Source organism: Coregonus clupeaformis, unplaced genomic scaffold, assembly GCF_020615455.1.
Source record: "Coregonus clupeaformis isolate EN_2021a unplaced genomic scaffold, ASM2061545v1 scaf1476, whole genome shotgun sequence".
Classification (NCBI taxonomy): Eukaryota; Metazoa; Chordata; class Actinopteri; order Salmoniformes; family Salmonidae; genus Coregonus; species Coregonus clupeaformis.
The window spans coordinates 105,593-125,706 of record NW_025534930.1 but is presented as its reverse complement, the minus strand read 5'-3'; the positions used below and the strand labels follow the sequence as shown (position 1 = coordinate 125,706).

The 20,114-nt window shown below is 49.3% G+C and overlaps 1 protein-coding gene and 2 long non-coding RNA genes across 6 annotated transcripts in view; 1 reads left to right on the top strand and 2 right to left on the bottom strand.

Moving 5' to 3' along the window:
* Window positions 1-4,186: 4,186 nt before the first annotated feature.
* On the bottom strand, window positions 4,187-5,462 carry LOC121557566. The gene is made up of 2 exons (XR_006659628.1): window positions 5,376-5,462; window positions 4,187-5,342 (listed from the first exon to the last, which is right to left on the bottom strand). It is a non-coding gene; the product is annotated as an uncharacterized LOC121557566 (long non-coding RNA).
* On the top strand, window positions 5,338-7,609 carry LOC121557565. 4 transcript variants are annotated; one of them, XR_006659626.1, is made up of 3 exons: window positions 5,338-5,919; window positions 5,996-7,452; window positions 7,522-7,609. It is a non-coding gene; the product is annotated as an uncharacterized LOC121557565 (long non-coding RNA). The 4 variants fall into 4 exon arrangements; XR_006659627.1 differs by having other exon boundaries at window positions 5,338-5,971; window positions 6,020-7,452; XR_006659625.1 differs by having other exon boundaries at window positions 5,338-6,283; window positions 6,356-7,452.
* A 283-nt stretch (window positions 7,610-7,892) lies between these two features.
* Window positions 7,893-20,114, bottom strand: part of LOC121557564 (fascin-like) — a 37,039-nt gene continuing 24,817 nt past the window's right edge. Inside the window, exons 4-7 of the mRNA XM_045218285.1 lie at window positions 9,684-9,846; window positions 9,318-9,439; window positions 8,708-8,878; window positions 7,893-8,098 (exon numbers count right to left, since the gene is read on the bottom strand). Coding sequence (XP_045074220.1) covers window positions 7,893-8,098; window positions 8,708-8,878; window positions 9,318-9,439; window positions 9,684-9,846 — 662 coding nt within the window. The remainder of the gene's footprint in view (window positions 8,099-8,707; window positions 8,879-9,317; window positions 9,440-9,683; window positions 9,847-20,114) is intronic.

Below are 20,114 nucleotides of genomic sequence, written 5' to 3'. Positions count from 1 at the left end.
TGTGTGTAGAGAGCTGTGTCTAGAGAGCTGTGTGTAGAGAGCTGTGTGTCTAGAGAGCTGTGTGTAGAGAGCTGTGTGTAGAGAGCTGTGTATAGAGAGCTGTGTGTAGAGAGCTGTGTGTGTAGAGAGCTGTGTGTAGAGAGCTGTTTGTAGAGAGCTGTGTGTAGAGAGCTGTGTGTAGAGAGAGCTGTGTGTGTAGAGAGCTGTGTGTAGAGAGCTGTGTGTAGAGAGCTGTGTGTAGAGAGCTGTGTGTGTAGAGAGCTGTGTGTAGAGAGCTGTGTGTGTAGAGAGCTGTGTGTGTAGAGAGCTGTGTGTGTAGAGAGCTGTGTGTAGAGAGCTGTGTGTAGAGAGCTGTGTGTAGAGAGCTGTGTGTAGAGAGCTGTGTGTAGAGAGCTGTGTGTAGAGAGCTGTGTGTGTAGAGAGCTGTGTGTAGAGAGCTGTGTGTGTAGAGAGCTGTGTGTGTAGAGAGCTGTGTGTGTAGAGAGCTGTGTATTTGTGTGTGTAGAGAGCTGTGTATAGAGAGCTGTGTATAGAGAGCTGTGTATTTGTGTGTGTAGAGAGCTGTGTATAGAGAGCTGTGTATAGAGAGCTGTGTATTTGTGTGTGTAGAGAGCTGTGTGTAGAGAGCTGTGTGTAGAGAGCTGTGTGTGTAGAGAGCTGTGTGTAGAGAGCTGTGTGTGTAGAGAGCTGTGTGTGTAGAGAGCTGTGTATAGAGAGCTGTGTATTTGTGTGTGTAGAGAGCTGTGTATAGAGAGCTGTGTATAGAGAGCTGTGTATTTGTGTGTGTAGAGAGCTGTGTATAGAGAGCTGTGTATAGAGAGCTGTGTATTTGTGTGTGTAGAGATTTGTGTATAGAGAGCTGTGTGTAGAGAGCTGTGTGTATAGAGAGCTGTGTGTGCAGAGAGCTGTGTGTAGAGAGCTGTGTGTGTAGAGAGCTGTGTGTAGAGAGAGCTGTGTCTAGAGAGCTGTGTGTGTAGAGAGCTGTGTGTAGAGAGAGCTGTGTCTAGAGAGCTGTGTGTGTAGAGATCTGTGTGTAGAGAGAGCTGTGTCTAGAGAGCTGTGTGTGTAGAGAGCTGTGTATAGAGAGCTGTGTGTAGAGAGCTGTGTGTGTAGAGAGCTGTGTGTGTAGAGAGCTGTGTATAGAGAGCTGTGTATAGAGAGCTGTGTATTTGTGTGTGTAGAGAGCTGTGTGTGTAGAGAGCTGTGTGTAGAGAGCTGTGTGTAGAGAGCTGTGTGTAGAGAGCTGTGTGTGTAGAGAGCTGTGTGTAGAGAGCTGTGTATATAGAGAGCTGTGTGTAGAGAGCTGTGTGTGTAGAGAGCTGTGTGTGTAGAGAGCTGTGTATAGAGAGCTGTGTATAGAGAGCTGTGTATTTGTGTGTGTAGAGAGCTGTGTGTGTAGAGAGCTGTGTGTAGAGAGCTGTGTGTGTAGAGAGCTGTGTGTAGAGAGCTGTGTGTAGAGAGCTGTGTGTAGAGAGCTGTGTGTAGAGAGCTGTGTGTAGAGAGCTGTGTATAGAGAGCTGTGTGTGTAGAGAGCTGTGTGTAGAGAGCTGTGTGTAGAGAGCTGTGTGTCTAGAGAGCTGTGTGTAGAGAGCTGTGTGTAGAGAGCTGTGTGTAGAGAGCTGTGTGTAGAGAGCTGTGTGTATAGAGAGCTGTGTGTATAGAGAGCTGTGTGTGTAGAGAGCTGTGTGTAGAGAGCTGTGTGTATAGAGAGCTGTGTGTAGAGAGAGCTGTGTGTGTAGAGAGCTGTGTGTAGAGAGCTGTGTATAGAGAGCTGTGTGTAGAGAGCTGTGTGTAGAGAGCTGTGTATAGAGAGCTGTGTGTAGAGAGAGCTGTGTGTATAGAGAGCTGTGTGTAGAGAGCTGTGTGTGTAGAGAGCTGTGTGTAGAGAGCTGTGTGTATAGAGAGCTGTGTGTAGAGAGCTGTGTGTAGAGAGCTGTGTGTAGAGAGCTGTGTGTAGAGAGCTGTGTGTAGAGAGCTGTGTGTAGAGAGCTGTGTGTAGAGAGAGCTGTGTGTAGAGAGCTGTGTGTAGAGAGCTGTGTAGAGAGCTGTGTGTAGAGAGCTGTGTGTAGAGAGCTGTGTGTAGAGAGCTGTGTAGTTAGAGCTGTGTGTAGAGAGCTGTGTGTGTAGAGAGCTGTGTGTGTAGAGAGCTGTGTGTAGAGAGCTGTGTGTAGAGAGCTGTGTGTGTAGAGAGCTGTGTGTAGAGAGCTGTGTGTGTAGAGAGCTGTGTGTGTAGAGAGCTGTGTGTTAGAGAGCTGTGTGTGTAGAGAGCTGTGTGTGTAGAGAGCTGTGTGTAGAGAGCTGTGTGTTAGAGAGCTGTGTGTATAGAGAGCTGTGTGTAGAGAGCTGTGTGTAGAGAGCTGTGTGTGTAGAGAGCTGTGTGTAGAGAGAGCTGTGTGTAGAGAGCTGTGTGTAGAGAGCTGTGTGTATGAGAGCTGTGTGTGTAGAGAGCTGTGTGTAGAGAGCTGTGTGTGTAGAGAGCTGTGTGTGTAGAGAGCTGTGTGTAGAGAGCTGTGTGTAGAGAGCTGTGTGTGTAGAGAGCTGTGTGTAGAGAGCTGTGTGTGTAGAGAGCTGTGTGTATAGAGAGCTGTGTGTAGAGAGCTGTGTGTAGAGAGCTGTGTGTAGAGAGCTGTGTGTAGAGAGCTGTGTGTAGAGAGCTGTGTTAGAGAGCTGTGTGTAGAGAGCTGTGTGTAGAGAGCTGTGTGTAGAGAGCTGTGTGTTAGAGAGCTGTGTGTAGAGAGCTGTGTGTTAGAGAGCTGTGTGTAGAGAGCTGTGTGTAGAGAGCTGTGTGTAGAGAGCTGTGTGTAGAGAGCTGTGTGTTAGAGAGCTGTGTGTAGAGAGCTGTGTGTGTAGAGAGCTGTGTGTAGAGAGCTGTGTGTAGAGAGCTGTGTGTGTAGAGAGCTGTGTGTAGAGAGCTGTGTGTAGAGAGCTGTGTGTGTAGAGAGCTGTGTGTAGAGAGCTGTGTGTATAGAGAGCTGTGTGTAGAGAGCTGTGTGTAGAGAGCTGTGTGTAGAGAGCTGTGTGTGTAGAGAGCTGTGTGTAGAGAGCTGTGTGTAGAGAGCTGTGTGTAGAGAGCTGTGTGTGTAGAGAGCTGTGTGTAGAGAGCTGTGTGTAGAGAGCTGTGTGTAGAGAGCTGTGTGTGTAGAGAGCTGTGTGTAGAGAGCTGTGTGTAGAGAGCTGTGTGTAGAGAGCTGTGTGTAGAGAGCTGTGTAGAGAGCTGTGTGTAGAGAGCTGTGTGTATAGAGAGCTGTGTGTAGAGAGCTGTGTGTAGAGAGCTGTGTGTGTAGAGAGCTGTGTGTAGAGAGCTGTGTGTAGAGAGCTGTGTGTAGAGAGCTGTGTGTAGAGAGCTGTGTGTAGAGAGCTGTGTGTAGAGAGCTGTGTGTAGAGAGCTGTGTGTAGAGAGCTGTGTGTAGAGAGCTGTGTGTAGAGAGCTGTGTGTAGAGAGCTGTGTGTGTAGAGAGCTGTGTGTAGAGAGCTGTGTGTGTAGAGAGCTGTGTGTAGAGAGCTGTGTATAGAGAGCTGTGTGTAGAGAGCTGTGTGTATAGAGAGCTGTGTAGAGAGCTGTGTATAGAGAGCTGTGTGTATAGAGAGCTGTGTATTTGTGTGTGTAGAGAGCTGTGTGAACTGAGTGGGTGGTTAAGGCTAAATCTTATGACCCTATTAGCTATGCTGTCATCTGGGGTGAAACTAAACTATGCTACGCTAAGCTAACGGAGGCTACGCTAATCCTCCAAACTGTGTTATAGGTTGAAGCTAAGCTAACGGAGGCTATGCTAATCCTCCCAACTGTGTTATAGGGTGAATGTAAGCTAACGGAGGCTATGCTAATCCTCCAAACTGTGTTATAGGTTGAAGCTAAGCTAACGGTGGCTATGCTAATCCTCCCAACTGTGTTATAGGGAGAAGGTAAGCTAACGGAGGCTACGCTAATCCTCCCAGCTGTGATACTAATGATTAGCGGATTAGCGAGATGAGGATGTGTGTGTGTGTAGTGTGTGTGTGTGTGTGTGTGTGTGTGTGTAGTGTGTCTAAGCTTTTCCACAGACCAACAGCTGGGAGTTGGGCTGTAGCGAGGTTGTCAAGGCGATGATTTATGCTTCCCAACATTCCAGAGAGGCGGGAGTAATCATGTGCTGCTGTCAATCATCTAGTCAGTAAATTAAAGAAGGAAAAAACGAGTTTCTCAGGGAACGTTTACACTGTGAAGCTTTATTGGGCTTTAGGTTGAAATACAAATGCCACATTATGAAAAAGAAAAAACAGTTTCATTAAATATGCCAAGAAACAGAGTTACATAGAAAACCAAGCAAGGCACCGCCACAACCAATCAGATTCCCCCTTTGTGCTCATGGGCCAATAGCAGCGCCCGATGTTAGACTGCTTAGAGCTTCAGACAGGCGAGTGTTTCATCAGTAAAGAGTTGTGCTCTTCATCATCACGAAGACGTGTATTATGTGTATTACATCACAGACACACGTGGTTCAGATCATTAATGTTTTCTCTAGAATCCCAAACATTCTGCATCACGTCATCGGTGTGTGTGTGTTCTAGTCAGAGGGTGTAGAGATTACTGTAGTGTGTTACAATCTAGGCCAGACAGACAGACAGGCATGGTTCCATGGTTCTATCCAGTTCTAACCACTTCTAAACTATGGTTCTATGGTTCTATCCAGTTCTAACCACTTCTAAACTATGGGTCCATGGTTCTATCCAGTTCTAACCACTTCTAAACTATGGTTCTATGGTTCTATCCAGTTCTAACCACTTCTAAACTATGGTTCCATGGTTCTATCCAGTTCTAACCACTTCTAAACTATGGTTCCATGGTTCTAGCCAGTTCTAACCAGTTCTCAACTATGGTTCCATGGTTCTATCCAGTTCTAACCACTTCTAAACTATGGTTCCATGGTTCTATCCAGTTCTAAACTATGGTTCCATGGTTCTATCCAGTTCTAACCAGTTCTAAACCATGGTTCCATGGTTCTATCCAGTTCTAACCAGTTCTAAACTATGGTTCCATGGTTCTATCCAGTTCTAAACTATGGTTCCATGGTTCTATCCAGTTCTAACCAGTTCTAAACTATGATTCCATGGTTCTAACCAGTTCTAAACTATGATTCCATGGTTATATCCAGTTCTAACCAGTTCTAAACTATGGTTCCATGGTTCTATCCAGTTCTAAACTATGGTTCCATGGTTCCAGACAGTTTTTATAATAACCATTATAGCCAGTGACTCAGTTAGACGCTGTTGGACTCTCCAGTTCAGCACCCAGAGGAAAATATGGTTTAGAAACATGTCTGTGTCTCAAATGGCCCCCTTTTCCCTCAAATTCACATCTGGACCTGGAAGCCAGTTAGTTCCACTGCTTTCTGGACCTGGAAGCCAGTTAGTTCCACTGCTTTCTGGACCTGGAAGCCAGTTAGTTCCACTGCTTTCTGGACCTGAAAGTCAGTTAGTTCCACTGCTTTGTGGACCTGGAAGTCAGTTAGTTCCACTGCTTTCTGGACCTGGAAGCCAGTTAGTTCCACTGCTTTGTGGACCTGGAAGTCAGTTAGTTCCACTGCTTTCTGGACCTGGAAGCCAGTTAGTTCCACTGCTTTCTGGACCTGGAAGCCAGTTAGTTCCACTGCTTTCTGGACCTGGAAGTCAGTTAGTTCCACTGCTTTCTGGACCTGGAAGTCAGTTAGTTCCACTGCTTTCTGGACCTGGAAGTCAGTTAGTTCCACTGCTTTTATTAATTGTTCCCCTCTAATCAGGGACTGATTTAGACCTGGGACACCACGTGGGTGCAATTAATTATCAGGTAGAACAGAAAACCATTGGGCTCCGGACCTCGTAGGGTCAAAGTTCAATAACCCTGCCCTATACAGCGCACTACTTTTGCCCCTCGCTGGTGAAATGTGCCCTCCCTGGTCTAAGGTAATGGGTCCTCCCTGGTCTAAGGTAATGGGTCCTCCCTGGTCTGTCTAAGGTAATGGGTCCTCCCTGGTCTAAGGTAATGGGTCCTCCCTGGTCTAAGGTAATGGGTCCTCCCTGGTCTGTCTAAGGTAATGGGTCCTCCCTGGTCTGTCTAAGGTAATGGGTCCTCCCTGGTCTGTCTAAGGTAATGGGTCCTCCCTGGTCTGTCTAAGGTAATGGGTCCTCCCTGGTCTAAGGTAATGGGTCCTCCCTGGTCTAAGGTAATGGGTCCTCCCTGGTCTAAGGTAATGGGTCCTCCCTGGTCTAAGGTAATGGGTCCTCCCTGGTCTGTCTAAGGTAATGGGTCCTCCCTGGTCTGTCTAAGGTAATGGGTCCTCCCTGGTCTAAGGTAATGGGTCCTCCCTGGTCTAAGGTAATGGGTCCTCCCTGGTCTAAGGTAATGGGTCCTCCCTGGTCTGTCTAAGGTAATGTGTCCTCCCTGGTCTAAGGTAATGGGTCCTCCCTGGTCTAAGGTAATGGGTCCTCCCTGGTCTAAGGTAATGGGTCCTCCCTGGTCTAAGGTAATGGGTCCTCCCTGGTCTGTCTAAGGTAATGGGTCCTCCCTGGTCTGTCTAAGGTAATGGGTCCTCCCTGGTCTGTCTAAGGTAATGGGTCCTCCCTGGTCTGTCTAAGGTAATGGGTCCTCCCTGGTCTAAGGTAATGGGTCCTCCCTGGTCTAAGGTAATGGGTCCTCCCTGGTCTAAGGTAATGGGTCCTCCCTGGTCTGTCTAAGGTAATGGGTCCTCCCTGGTCTAAGGTAATGGGTCCTCCCTGGTCTAAGGTAATGGGTCCTCCCTGGTCTGTCTAAGGTAATGGGTCCTCCCTGGTCTAAGGTAATGGGTCCTCCCTGGTCTAAGGTAATGGGTCCTCCCTGGTCTAAGGTAATGGGTCCTCCCTGGTCTGTCTAAGGTAATGGGTCCTCCCTGGTCTAAGGTAATGGGTCCTCCCTGGTCTGTATAAGGTAATGGGTCCTCCCTGGTCTGTCTAAGGTAATGGGTCCTCCCTGGTCTAAGGTAATGGGTCCTCCCTGGTCTAAGGTAATGGGTCCTCCCTGGTCTGTCTAAGGTAATGGGTCCTCCCTGGTCTGTCTAAGGTAATGGGTCCTCCCTGGTCTAAGGTAATGCACTGTAAAGGGGATAGGGATTATGGTGTCATTTGGGATGTAGCCTCTGTCTCTGTCTCTGTCTCTGTTTAGACAGATGAGAAACGTTCTGTCTCTGTTTTCAGATCCCAGCTGACTCATTTAATGCAGAGAGTAAACCTATAGCATTCCAGATGTGATCATTTCCAGTTAGGGGTTTCCAGTATTAGCCACATATAGCCCTATATATATTTAATGTTCTTCACTTTATCCTTTGAAAATAGACACATAAAAGTATTCTGGGGATGAGAATGTGCATCTTCAATATGTACCCATTTGTTCCTCTTTAGTGCATTTAAATCTATATGTCGCAAGTAAAAGCCTCGGGTGGCGAGTTGATACAATTCTGGGAGGTTAAAACGCCCCTCAGACTCTGGGAGGTTAAAACGCCCCTCTGGGAGGTTAAAACGCCCCTCTGGGAGGTTAAAACGCCCCTCAGACTCTGGGAGGTTAAAACGCCCCTCTGGGAGGTTAAAACGCCCCTCAGACTCTGGGAGGTTAAAACGCCCCTCAGACTCTGGGAGGTTAAAACGCCCCTCTGGGAGGTTAAAACGCCCCTCAGGGAGGTTAAAACGCCCCTCTGACTCTGGGAGGTTAAAACGCCCCTCAGACTCTGGGAGGTTAAAACGCCCCTCAGACTTATGAAGATCTAAAACCTTCCTTCTTTATTCTATGAATTGTATTTCCCCAAATAAAGTCAGAGGATACTTAAAAAAAAAAAAAAAAAAAAAGGATGTCTTCGGTGGGGTAATTGGTATTTACGGAGAATGTGTGTGTTAACTGCATAGTGTCGTCAGTACTCCCAGAGAGTGGCGTTGTCCAACCCCTCAGCGTTGGCCTTCAGAACCCCGGCGTGGTCTCCTTTGAGGTACCGCCCCCCCGGCGCCCGCACCGCCATCTTGTTGTAGTCACACAGCTCAAACAGGAAGTAAGTGGGCGTGTCCCCGCTGCACACCACTGCGGACTCCTCGCCCACGCACCAGAACTTCCCCTGTGAGTCTAGAGAGGAGGGAGATGGAGATTATTATAGATTATTATAGATATATATTATATTATACCAAGCATTAGGAACACCTTCCTAATATTGAGTCGCACCCCCCCCCCCCCCCACCCCTTTTGTTCTCAGAACAGCCTCAATTCGTCGGGGCGTGGACTCTACAAGGTGTTCGAAAGCGTTCCACAGGGATGCTGGCCCATGTTGACTCCAATGCTTTCCCACAGTCGTGTCAAGTTGGCTGGATGTCCTTTCATCATTCTTGATACACACGGGAAACTGTTGAGCGTGAAAAACCCAGCAGCGTTGCAGTTCTTGACACAAACCGGTGCGCCTGGCACCTACTACCATACCCCCGTTCAAAGGCACTTAAATCTTTTGTATTGCCCATTCACCCTCTGAAGGGCACACACACACATTCCATGTCTCAATTGTTTCAAGGCTTAAAAATCCTTCTATAACCTGTCTCCTCCCCTTCATCTACACTGATTTAAGTGGATTTATCAAGTGACATCAATAAGGGATCATAGCTTTCACCTGGTCAGTCTATGTCATGGAAAGAGCAGGTGTTCCTAATGTTTTATACACTCATGTGTACACTTGTGTGTGTGTACCTCGGAGGCTGTAGGCGCCATCTTTAAACTCCAGCTGGAAGACGTCGTAGGAGGAGCGGTTAGAATCCAGCGTTCCCGTGCCAACCTTACGACAGCCAATGAAACCGTGTTCTCCACGGAGGACTATGATTGGCCGGTTGATCAGCTTCATCAGGAACTGCTCCGCCTCCGCTGGAGCCAAACAGAAAACAGATCACACTGATTGATTAGCTGATTGGTTGATAAGTTAATTAATAGGTTTGTATCTTGATCAGATCAGTTAGTTGATTGATTGTTTAATTGACAGTTATTTCAATAATAAGGAACATTGATGCAACTATGAAATGATAAGATTCACTGGCCGTTGCGGCCATAGTTACAGCATGTATGGTTATGGTAATGAGATTGGTTATGGTAATGAGATTGGTTATGGTAATGCGATTGGTTATGGTAATGAGATTGGTTATGGTAATGATATTGGTTATGGTAATGAGATTGGTTATGGTAATGAGATTGGTTATGGTAATGAGATTGGTTATGGTAACAGTATCCACGATTATGATAGTGGTCTTCATGGTTATGTTAGTGGTATCCATGGTTACGTTAGTGGTATCCATGGTGACAGACTAACCTGCGTTGTCGATGGTTGCAGCTAGTTGTCCGTTCCTCTTGGCAGCAACATATTTCCCGTTAGAGGCTCTGAGAGAAACCTTCCCCTCACGCCACTCTAGATCAAAATGACTGTTAGCTGACCTACACACACACACACACACACACACACACACACACACACACACACACACACACACAGTTAAAATAACATATTTCGTTAAGAGGTTCTGAGTGGCAGGGAGGGTGTGTGTGTGTGGTTGTAGTGTGTATTACTTGCTGTGTGTGTGTAGTGTGTAGTGTGTAGTGTGTAGTGTGTAGTATGTAGTGTGTAGTGTGTAGTGCTGTAGTGTGTAGTGTGTAATGTGTAGTGTGTATAGTGTATTACTTAGTGGAGGCAGTACACTGCAGTCCTCCGGTAGCGGTGAGGGTCCAGTACTTCCCGGCAGCGGTCCGGAACGCACTCTTCCTGTTTCCTGTCTCGCGACTCATCTCCACCTGGAACACTTCCTGGTCACCCTCCTCGTCCTGATTGGCCGACAGGTCCATGCCTGGGGTCAGGGGGAGAAGTCACAGAGGTCATACAGGGTCCATTTGTGAACGTTATGTTATGAAACTAGGAATTATTTAGGATTGTGTTTCAATCAACTGTTTCAATCAACTGTTTCAATCAACTGTTTCAATCAACTGTTTCAATCAACTGTTTCAATCAACTGTTTCAATGAAACACAGCCTGTACTAGTAGTTCACTCACTAATACATATTACTATATACTACATATATATAATACTAATACCCAATACAGCTACTCTACTATATATATTACTATATACATATAATACTAATACCCAATACAGCTACTCTACTATATATATTACTATATACTACATATATATACAATACTAATACCCAATACAGCTACTCTACTATATATATTACTATATACTATATATATATATAATACTAATACCCAATACAGCTACTCTACTATATATATTACTATATACTACATATATATATATATAATACTAATACCCAATACATATTTGTATTTATATTTATCATGGATCCCTATTGCCAAGGCAGCAGCTACTCTTCCTGGGGTTTATTATGGATCCCCATTAGTTCCTGCCAAGGCAGCAGCTACTCTTCCTGGGGTTTATTATGGATCCCTGTTAGTTCCTGCCAAGGCAGCAGCTACTCTTCCTGGGGTTTATTATGGATCCCCATTAGTTCCTGCCAAGGCAGCAGCTACTCTTCCTGGGGTTTATTATGGATCCCCATTAGTTCCTACCAAGGCAGCAGCTACTCTTCCTGGGGTTTATTATGGATCCCCATTAGTTCCTGCCAAGGCAGCAGCTACTCTTCCTGGGGTTTATTATGGATCCCCATTAGTTCCTGCCAAGGCAGCAGCTACTCTTCCTGGGGTTTATTATGGATCCCCATTAGTTCCTGCCAAGGCAGCAGCTACTCTTCCTGGGGTTTATTATGGATCCCCATTAGTTCCTGCCAAGGCAGCAGCTACTCTTCCTGGGGTTTATTATGGATCCCCATTAGTTCCTGCCAAGGCAGCAGCTACTCTTCCTGGGGTTTATTAGGTTTTTAGATTTTTTTGCAAATGCGTTAAAAATTAAAAAAAGTTTACATAAGTATTCTGAAACTTTTCTCAGTACTTTGTTGAAGCACCTTTGGCAGCGATTACAGCCTCCAGTCTTCTTGGGTATGACGCTACAAGCTTCTCCCATTCTTCTCTGCAGATCCTCTCAAGCTCTGTCAGGTTGGATGGGGAGCGTCGCTGCACAGCTATTTTCAGGTCTCTCCAGAGATGTTCGATCGGGTTCAAGTCCGGGTTCTGGCTGGGCCACTCAAGGACATTCAGAGACTTGTCCCGAAGACACTCCTGCATTTTCTTAACTGTGTGCTTAGGGCCATTGTCCTGTTGGAAGGTGAACCTTCGCCCCAGTCTGAAGTCCTGAGCGCTCTGGAGCAGGTTTTTATCAAGGATCTCTCTGTACTTTGCTCCGTTCATCTTTCCCTCGATCCTGACTAGTCTCCCAGTCCCTGCCGCTGTTAACATCCCCACAGCATGATACTGCCTCCACCATGCTTCACAGTAGGGATGGTGCCAGGTTTCTACCAGACGTGACGTTTGGCATTCAGGCCAACGAGTTCAGTCTTGGATTCATCAGACCAGAGAATCTTGTTTCTCATGGTCTGAGAGTCTTTAGGTGTCTTTTGGCAAACTCCAAGCGGGCTGTCATGTGCCTTTTACTGAGGAGTGGCTTCCGTCTAGCCAATCTACCATAAAAGCCTGATTGGTGGAGTGCTGCAGAGATGGTTGTCCTTCTGGAAGGTTCTCCCATCTCCACAGAGGAACTCTGGAGCTCTATCAGAGTGACCATTGGGTTCTTGGTCACCTCCCTGACCAAGGCTCTTCTCCTCCGATTGCTCAGTTTGGCCGGGAGGCCAGCTCTAGGAAGAGTCTTGGTGGTTCCAAACTTCTTCCATTTAAGAATGATGGCGGCATCTGTGTTCTTGGGGACCTTCAATGCTGCAGCATTTTTTTTGGTACCCTTCCCCAGATCTGTGCCTCGACACAATCCTGTCTCTGACCTCTACGGACAATTCCTTCAACCTCATGGCTTGGTTTTGCTCTGACATGCACTGTCAACTGTGGGACCTTTATATAGACAGGTGTGTGCTTTTCCAAATCATGTCCAATCAATTTAATTTACCACAAGTGGACTCCAATCAAGTTGTAGAAACATCTCAAGGTTAATCAATGGAAACAGGATGCACCTTAGCTCAATTTCGAGTCTCATAGCAAAGGGTCTGAATACTTATGTAAATAAGGGATTTCTGTTTTTTATTCTTAATACATTTTTAAAACCTGTTTTCGCTTTGTCATTATGGGGTAATGTATGTAGATTGATGAGGGAAAACATTAATTTAATCCATTTTAGAATAAGGCTGTTACGTAACAAAATATGGAAAAAGTCAAGGGGTGTGAATACTTTCCGAAGGCACTGCATACGTTTTTCCATCAGCAGACTATGATCGATAATGTCAAAAGCCGTACTGAAGTCTAACAAAACAGCCCCCACAATCTTTTTATCATCAATTTCTCTCAGCCAAACATCAGTCTGCCGTGCATGTTGAATGCCCTTCCCTATAAGCGTGCTGAAAGTCTGTTGTTAATTTATTTACTATAAAATAGCATTGTATCTGGTCAAACGCAATTCTTTCCAAAAGTTTACTGTGAGTTGGTAACAGGCTGATTGGTCGGCTATTTGTATATCAATAGATATTGATTGGTTGATTAATTTGATGCTACACAAAGATAAATAACGTAACAGCTTTCTAAACTAATCCAATCTGTTAGCGGTTGGATTTATTGCATCCGTTACTGAGATGGTCGTTCCAGTTGAGATGATTGAGGTAGTCTCAGTATCCAGTCTTCCCTACTATTGAGGTAGTCTCAGTATCCAGTCTTCCCTACTATTGAGGTAGTCTCAGTATCCAGTCTTCCCTACTATTGAGGTAGTCCCAGTATCCAATCTTCCCTACTATTGAGGTAGTCTCAGTATCCAGTCTTCCCTACTATTGAGGTAGTCCCAGTATCCAATCTTCCCTACTATTGAGGTAGTCTCAGTATCCAGTCTTCCCTACTATTGAGGTAGTCTCAGTATCCAGTCTTCCCTACTATTGAGGTAGTCTCAGTATCCAGTCTTCCCTACTATTGAGGTAGTCTCAGTATCCAGTCTTCCCTACTATTGAGGTAGTCCCAGTATCCAGTCTTCCCTACTATTGAGGTAGTCTCAGTATCCAATCTTCCCTACTATTGAGGTAGTCCCAGTATCCAGTCTTCCCTAGTATTGAGGTAGTCTCAGTATCCAGTCTTCCCTACTATTGAGGTAGTCTCAGTATCCAGTCTTCCCTACTATTGAGGTAGTCTCAGTATCCAATCTTCCCTACTATTGAGGTAGTCTCAGTATCCAATCTTCCCTACTATTGAGGTAGTCTCAGTATCCAGTCTTCCCTACTATTGAGGTAGTCTCAGTATCCAATCTTCCCTACTATTGAGGTAGTCTCAGTATCCAGTCTTCCCTACTATTGAGGTAGTCTCAGTATCCAATCTTCCCTACTATTGAGGTAGTCTCAGTATCCAGTCTTCCCTACTATTGAGGTAGTCTCAGTATCCAGTCTTCCCTACTATTGAGGTAGTCTCAGTATCCAGTCTTCCCTACTATTGAGGTAGTCTCAGTATCCAGTCTTCCCTACTATTGAGGTAGTCTCAGTATCCAGTCTTCCCTACTCTAGTAGTTATTCTGAATGCAGGTCGCAGTGATGTCATGGGATGCCAAGGGAAGCAAGCCTTCCCCACCCCCAAAACAAAATGACCAGGAAAAAAAAAAATATATCAAAAATTATGTATCTTTCGTCTCTCTGTGTTTCATAATTTTCCTTCAGTTCGCAAGAAACAGCGCCCCTCCTCTGTCTCTCTACCTGTAGGCCATCTATCCCTCTGTCTCTCTACCTGTAGGCCATCTATCCCTCTGTCTCTCTACCTGTAGGCCATCTATCTGATGCTGTCTGGTCTTGGTGAGGCGTGGCGCCCCTCCCTCTGTCTCTCTACCTGTAGGCCATCTATCTGATGCTGTCTGGTCTTGGTGAGGCGTGGCGCCCCTCCCTCTGTCTCTCTACCTGTAGGCCATCTATCTGATGCTGTCTGGTCTTGGTGAGGCGTGGCGCCCCTCCCTCTGTCTCTCTACCTGTAGGCCATCTATCTGATGCTGTCTGGTCTTGGTGAGGCGTGGCGCCCCTCCCTCTGTCTCTCTACCTGTAGGCCATCTATCTGATGCTGTCTGGTCTTGGTGAGGCGTGGCGCCCCTCCCTCTGTCTCTCTACCTGTAGGCCATCTATCTGATGCTGTCTGGTCTTGGTGAGGCGTGGCGCCCCTCCCTCTGTCTCTCTCACCTGTAGGCCATCTATCTGATGCTGTCTGGTCTTGGTGAGGCGTGGCGCCCCTCCCTCTGTCTCTCTACCTGTAGGCCATCTATCTGATGCTGTCTGGTCTTGGTGAGGCGTGGCGCCCCTCCCTCTGCCTCTCTACCTGTAGGCCATCTATCTGATGCTGTCTGGTCTTGGTGAGGCGTGGCGCCCCTCCCTCTGTCTCTCTACCTGTAGGCCATCTATCTGATGCTGTCTGGTCTTGGTGAGGCGTGGCGCCCCTCCCTCTGTCTCTCTACCTGTAGGCCATCTATCTGATGCTGTCTGGTCTTGGTGAGGCGTGGCGCCCCTCCCTCTGTCTCTCTACCTGTAGGCCATCTATCTGATGCTGTCTGGTCTTGGTGAGGCCAGGCGCCCCTCCCTCTGTCTCTCTACCTGTAGGCCATCTATCTGATGCTGTCTGGTCTTGGTGAGGCGTGGCGCCCCTCCCTCTGTCTCTCTACCTGTAGGCCATCTATCTGGTGCTGTCTGGTCTTGGTGAGGCGTGGCGCCCCTCCCTCTGTCTCTCTACCTGTAGGCCATCTATCTGATGCTGTCTGGTCTTGGTGAGGCGTGGCGCCCCTCCCTCTGTCTCTCTACCTGTAGGCCATCTATCTGATGCTGTCTGGTCTTGGTGAGGCTTGGCGCCCCTCCCTCTGTCTCTCTACCTGTAGGCCATCTATCTGATGCTGTCTGGTCTTGGTGAGGCGTGGCGCCCCTCCCTCTGTCTCTCTACCTGTAGGCCATCTATCTGATGCTGTCTGGTCTTGGTGAGGCGTGGCGCCCCTCCCTCTGTCTCTCTACCTGTAGGCCATCTATCTGATGCTGTCTGGTCTTGGTGAGGCTTGGCGCCCCTCCCTCTGTCTCTCTACCTGTAGGCCATCTATCTGATGCTGTCTGGTCTTGGTGAGGCGTGGCGCCCCCTTCTCCCTCTGTCTCTCTACCTGTAGGCCATCTATCTGATGCTGTCTGGTCTTGGTGAGGCGTGGCGCCCCTCCCTCTGTCTCTCTACCTGTAGGCCATCTATCTGATGCTGTCTGGTCTTGGTGAGGCGTGGCGCCCCCTCCCTCTGTCTCTCTACCTGTAGGCCATCTATCTGATGCTGTCTGGTCTTGGTGAGGCGTGGCGCCCCTCCCTCTGTCTCTCTACCTGTAGGCCATCTATCTGATGCTGTCTGGTCTTGGTGAGGCGTGGCGCCCCTCCCTCTGTCTCTCTACCTGTAGGCCATCTATCTGATGCTGTCTGGTCTTGGTGAGGCGTGGCGCCCCCTCCCTCTGTCTCTCTACCTGTAGGCCATCTATCTGATGCTGTCTGGTCTTGGTGAGGCGTGGCGCCCCTCCCTCTGTCTCTCTACCTGTAGGCCATCTATCTGATGCTGTCTGGTCTTGGTGAGGCGTGGCGCCCCCTCCCTCTGTCTCTCTACCTGTAGGCCATCTATCTGATGCTGTCTGGTCTTGGTGAGGCGTGGCGCCCCTCCCTCTGTCTCTCTACCTGTAGGCCATCTATCTGATGCTGTCTGGTCTTGGTGAGGCGTGGCGCCCCTCCCTCTGTCTCTCTACCTGTAGGCCATCTATCTGATGCTGTCTGGTCTTGGTGAGGCGTGGCGCCCCCTCCCTCTGTCTCTCTACCTGTAGGCCATCTATCTGATGCTGTCTGGTCTTGGTGAGGCGTGGCGCCCCTCCCTCTGTCTCTCTACCTGTAGGCCATCTATCTGATGCTGTCTGGTCTTGGTGAGGCGTGGCGCCCCTCCCTCTGTCTCTCTACCTGTAGGCCATCTATCTGATGCTGTCTGGTCTTGGTGAGGCGTGGCGCCCCCTCCCTCTGTCTCTCTACCTGTAGGCCATCTATCTGATGCTGTCTGGTCTTGGTGAGGCGTGGCGCCCCTCCCTCTGTCTCTCTACCTGTAGGCCATCTATCTGATGCTGTCTGGTCTTGGTGAGGCGTGGCGCCCCTCCCTCTGTCTCTCTACCTGTAGGCCATCTATCTGATGCTGTCTGGTCTTGGTGAGGCGTGGCGCCCCTCCCTCTGTCTCTCTACCTGTAGGCCATCTATCTGATGCTGTCTGGTCTTGGTGAGGCGTGGCGCCCCTCCCTCTGTCTCTCTACCTGTAGGCCATCTATCTGATGCTGTCTGGTCTTGGTGAGGCGTGGCGCCCCTCCCTCTGTCTCTCTACCTGTAGGCCATCTATCTGATGCTGTCTGGTCTTGGTGAGGCGTGGCGCCCCTCCCTCTGTCTCTCTACCTGTAGGCCATCTATCTGATGCTGTCTGGTCTTGGTGAGGCGTGGCGCCCCTCCCTCTGTCTCTCTACCTGTAGGCCATCTATCTGATGCTGTCTGGTCTTGGTGAGGCTTGGCGCCCCTCCCTCTGTCTCTCTACCTGTAGGCCATCTATCTGATGCTGTCTGGTCTTGGTGAGGCGTGGCGCCCCTCCCTCTGTCTCTCTACCTGTAGGCCATCTATCTGATGCTGTCTGGTCTTGGTGAGGCTTGGCGCCCCTCCCTCTGTCTCTCTACCTGTAGGCCATCTATCTGATGCTGTCTGGTCTTGGTGAGGCGTGGCGCCCCTCCCTCTGTCTCTCTACCTGTAGGCCATCTATCTGATGCTGTCTGGTCTTGGTGAGGCGTGGCGCCTCCCTCTGTCTCTCTACCTGTAGGCCATCTATCTGATGCTGTCTGGTCTTGGTGAGGCTTGGCGCCCCTCCCTCTGTCTCTCTACCTGTAGGCCATCTATCTGATGCTGTCTGGTCTTGGTGAGGCGTGGCGCCCCTCCCTCTGTCTCTCTACCTGTAGGCCATCTATCTGATGCTGTCTGGTCTTGGTGAGGCGTGGCGCCCCTCCCTCTGTCTCTCTACCTGTAGGCCATCTATCTGATGCTGTCTGGTCTTGGTGAGGCTTGGCGCCCCTCCCTCTGTCTCTCTACCTGTAGGCCATCTATCTGATGCTGTCTGGTCTTGGTGAGGCGTGGCGCCCCTCCCTCTGTCTCTCTACCTGTAGGCCATCTATCTGATGCTGTCTGGTCTTGGTGAGGCTTGGCGCCCCTCCCTCTGTCTCTCTACCTGTAGGCCATCTATCTGATGCTGTCTGGTCTTGGTGAGGCGTGGCGCCCCTCCCTCTGTCTCTCTACCTGTAGGCCATCTATCTGATGCTGTCTGGTCTTGGTGAGGCGTGGCGCCCCTCCCTCTGTCTCTCTACCTGTAGGCCATCTATCTGATGCTGTCTGGTCTTGGTGAGGCGTGGCGCCCCTCCCTCTGTCTCTCTACCTGTAGGCCATCTATCTGATGCTGTCTGGTCTTGGTGAGGCGTGGCGCCCCTCCCTCTGTCTCTCTACCTGTAGGCCATCTATCTGATGCTGTCTGGTCTTGGTGAGGCGTGGCGCCCCTCCCTCTGTCTCTCTACCTGTAGGCCATCTATCTGATGCTGTCTGGTCTTGGTGAGGCCAGAGCGCCCCTCCCTCTGTCTCTCTACCTGTAGGCCATCTATCTGATGCTGTCTGGTCTTGGTGAGGCGTGGCGCCCCCTCCCTCTGTCTCTCTACCTGTAGGCCATCTATCTGATGCTGTCTGGTCTTGGTGAGGCGTGGCGCCCCTCCCTCTGTCTCTCTACCTGTAGGCCATCTATCTGGTGCTGTCTGGTCTTGGTGAGGCTTGGCGCCCCTCCCTCTGTCTCTCTACCTGTAGGCCATCTATCTGATGCTGTCTGGTCTTGGTGAGGCGTGGCGCCCCTCCCTCTGTCTCTCTACCTGTAGGCCATCTATCTGATGCTGTCTGGTCTTGGTGAGGCTTGGCGCCCCTCCCTCCGTCTCTCTACCTGTAGGCCATCTATCTGATGCTGTCTTGTCTTGGTGAGGCGTGGCGCCCCTCCCTCTGTCTCTCTACCTGTAGGCCATCTATCTGATGCTGTCTGGTCTTGGTGAGGCGTGGCGCCCCTCCCTCTGTCTCTCTACCTGTAGGCCATCTATCTGATGCTGTCTGGTCTTGGTGAGGCTTGGCGCCCCTCCCTCTGTCTCTCTACCTGTAGGCCATCTATCTGATGCTGTCTGGTCTTGGTGAGGCGTGGCGCCCCTCCCTCTGTCTCTCTACCTGTAGGCCATCTATCTGATGCTGTCTGGTCTTGGTGAGGCTTGGCGCCCCTCCCTCTGTCTCTCTACCTGTAGGCCATCTATCTGATGCTGTCTGGTCTTGGTGAGGCGTGGCGCCCCTCCCTCTGTCTCTCTACCTGTAGGCCATCTATCTGATGCTGTCTGGTCTTGGTGAGGCGTGGCGCCTCCCTCTGTCTCTCTACCTGTAGGCCATCTATCTGATGCTGTCTGGTCTTGGTGAGGCGTGGCGCCCCTCCCTCTGTCTCTCTACCTGTAGGCCATCTATCTGATGCTGTCTGGTCTTGGTGAGGCGTGGCGCCCCTCCCCTCTGTCTCTCTACCTGTAGGCCATCTATCTGATGCTGTCTGGTCTTGGTGAGGCCAGAGCGCCCCTCCCTCTGTCTCTCTACCTGTAGGCCATCTATCTGATGCTGTCTGGTCTTGGTGAGGCGTGGCGCCCCTCCCTCTGTCTCTCTACCTGTAGGCCATCTATCTGATGCTGTCTGGTCTTGGTGAGGCGTGGCGCCCCTCCCTCTGTCTCTCTACTTGTAGGCCATCTATCTGATGCTGTCTGGTCTTGGTGAGGCCAGAGCGCCCCTCCCTCTGTCTCTCTACCTGTAGGCCATCTATCTGATGCTGTCTGGTCTTGGTGAGGCCAGAGCGCCCCTCCCTCTGTCTCTCTACCTGTAGGCCATCTATCTGATGCTGTCTGGTCTTGGTGAGGCGTGGCGCCCCTCCCTCTGTCTCTCTACCTGTAGGCCATCTATCTGATGCTGTCTGGTCTTGGTGAGGCCAGAGCGCCCCTCCCTCTGTCTCTCTACCTGTAGGCCATCTATCTGATGCTGTCTGGTCTTGGTGAGGCTTGGCTTCCCCGGTGATTTTACCCGCTACTGGTTGCGGGTGATTATACAATTCCACTTGTTGGATATCCTGACTCTGACTGGATTCCGATAGAAATCAAAAATCACTTTGCAAGCCAGGATCATGTGACTTGCTGGTCTGATGTAGCCTGTAAACCAGGAGGTTCCTAACCCTCCTGTGAAAGAAAGGCATTATGATATATATGTAATGTGATGTCATACATAACTGGGCTAATAAGGCTGGGGGAACCGTTCATACAGGGTTCTAGGAAGAACTCTCCAAAGATAAAATGGTTCTTGGTAGAACTGTTCACAGAGGGTTCTAGGTAGAACCTTTAGATTATAAAATGGTTATTGGTAGAAACCTTCATAGAGGACCAAAAATGGTTCCCCTATGGAAACAAACAGAAGAACTCTGTGTGGTTCCTTTTTTACTAAGAGTGCACATAACATCCCTCCCTCCCTCCCTCCCTCCCTCCCTCCCCCCTCCCTCCCTCCCTCCCTCCCTCCCTCCCTCCCTCCCTCCCTCCCTCTCTCCCTCCCTCCCTCTCTTCCCAAACACATCCAAATCCTCCTCCCTCCCCACACTGCCCCACACTCCAAACCCTCACGCACTCTTTATCTCTCTTTAACCCTCCTTTGACTATTCAAACATCACTACTCTTCCTTCCCTCCATTCCGCTATCCCTCCATTCCAAACCCCTTTCTTCCTCAGGAATCTCCTGGAATGTGTTCCCTCTTCCCTCTCAAACAATAAGAGACCACATCCTGAGTGAGTCAACAATATGTGTAATGGCAGCTAGCTTTAAAACCAGCTGTAGTTGGCTGTACTGATAACACACTAATGTCCCCACATAACAGCATACAGCTAACTGTACTACCACACTAATGTCCC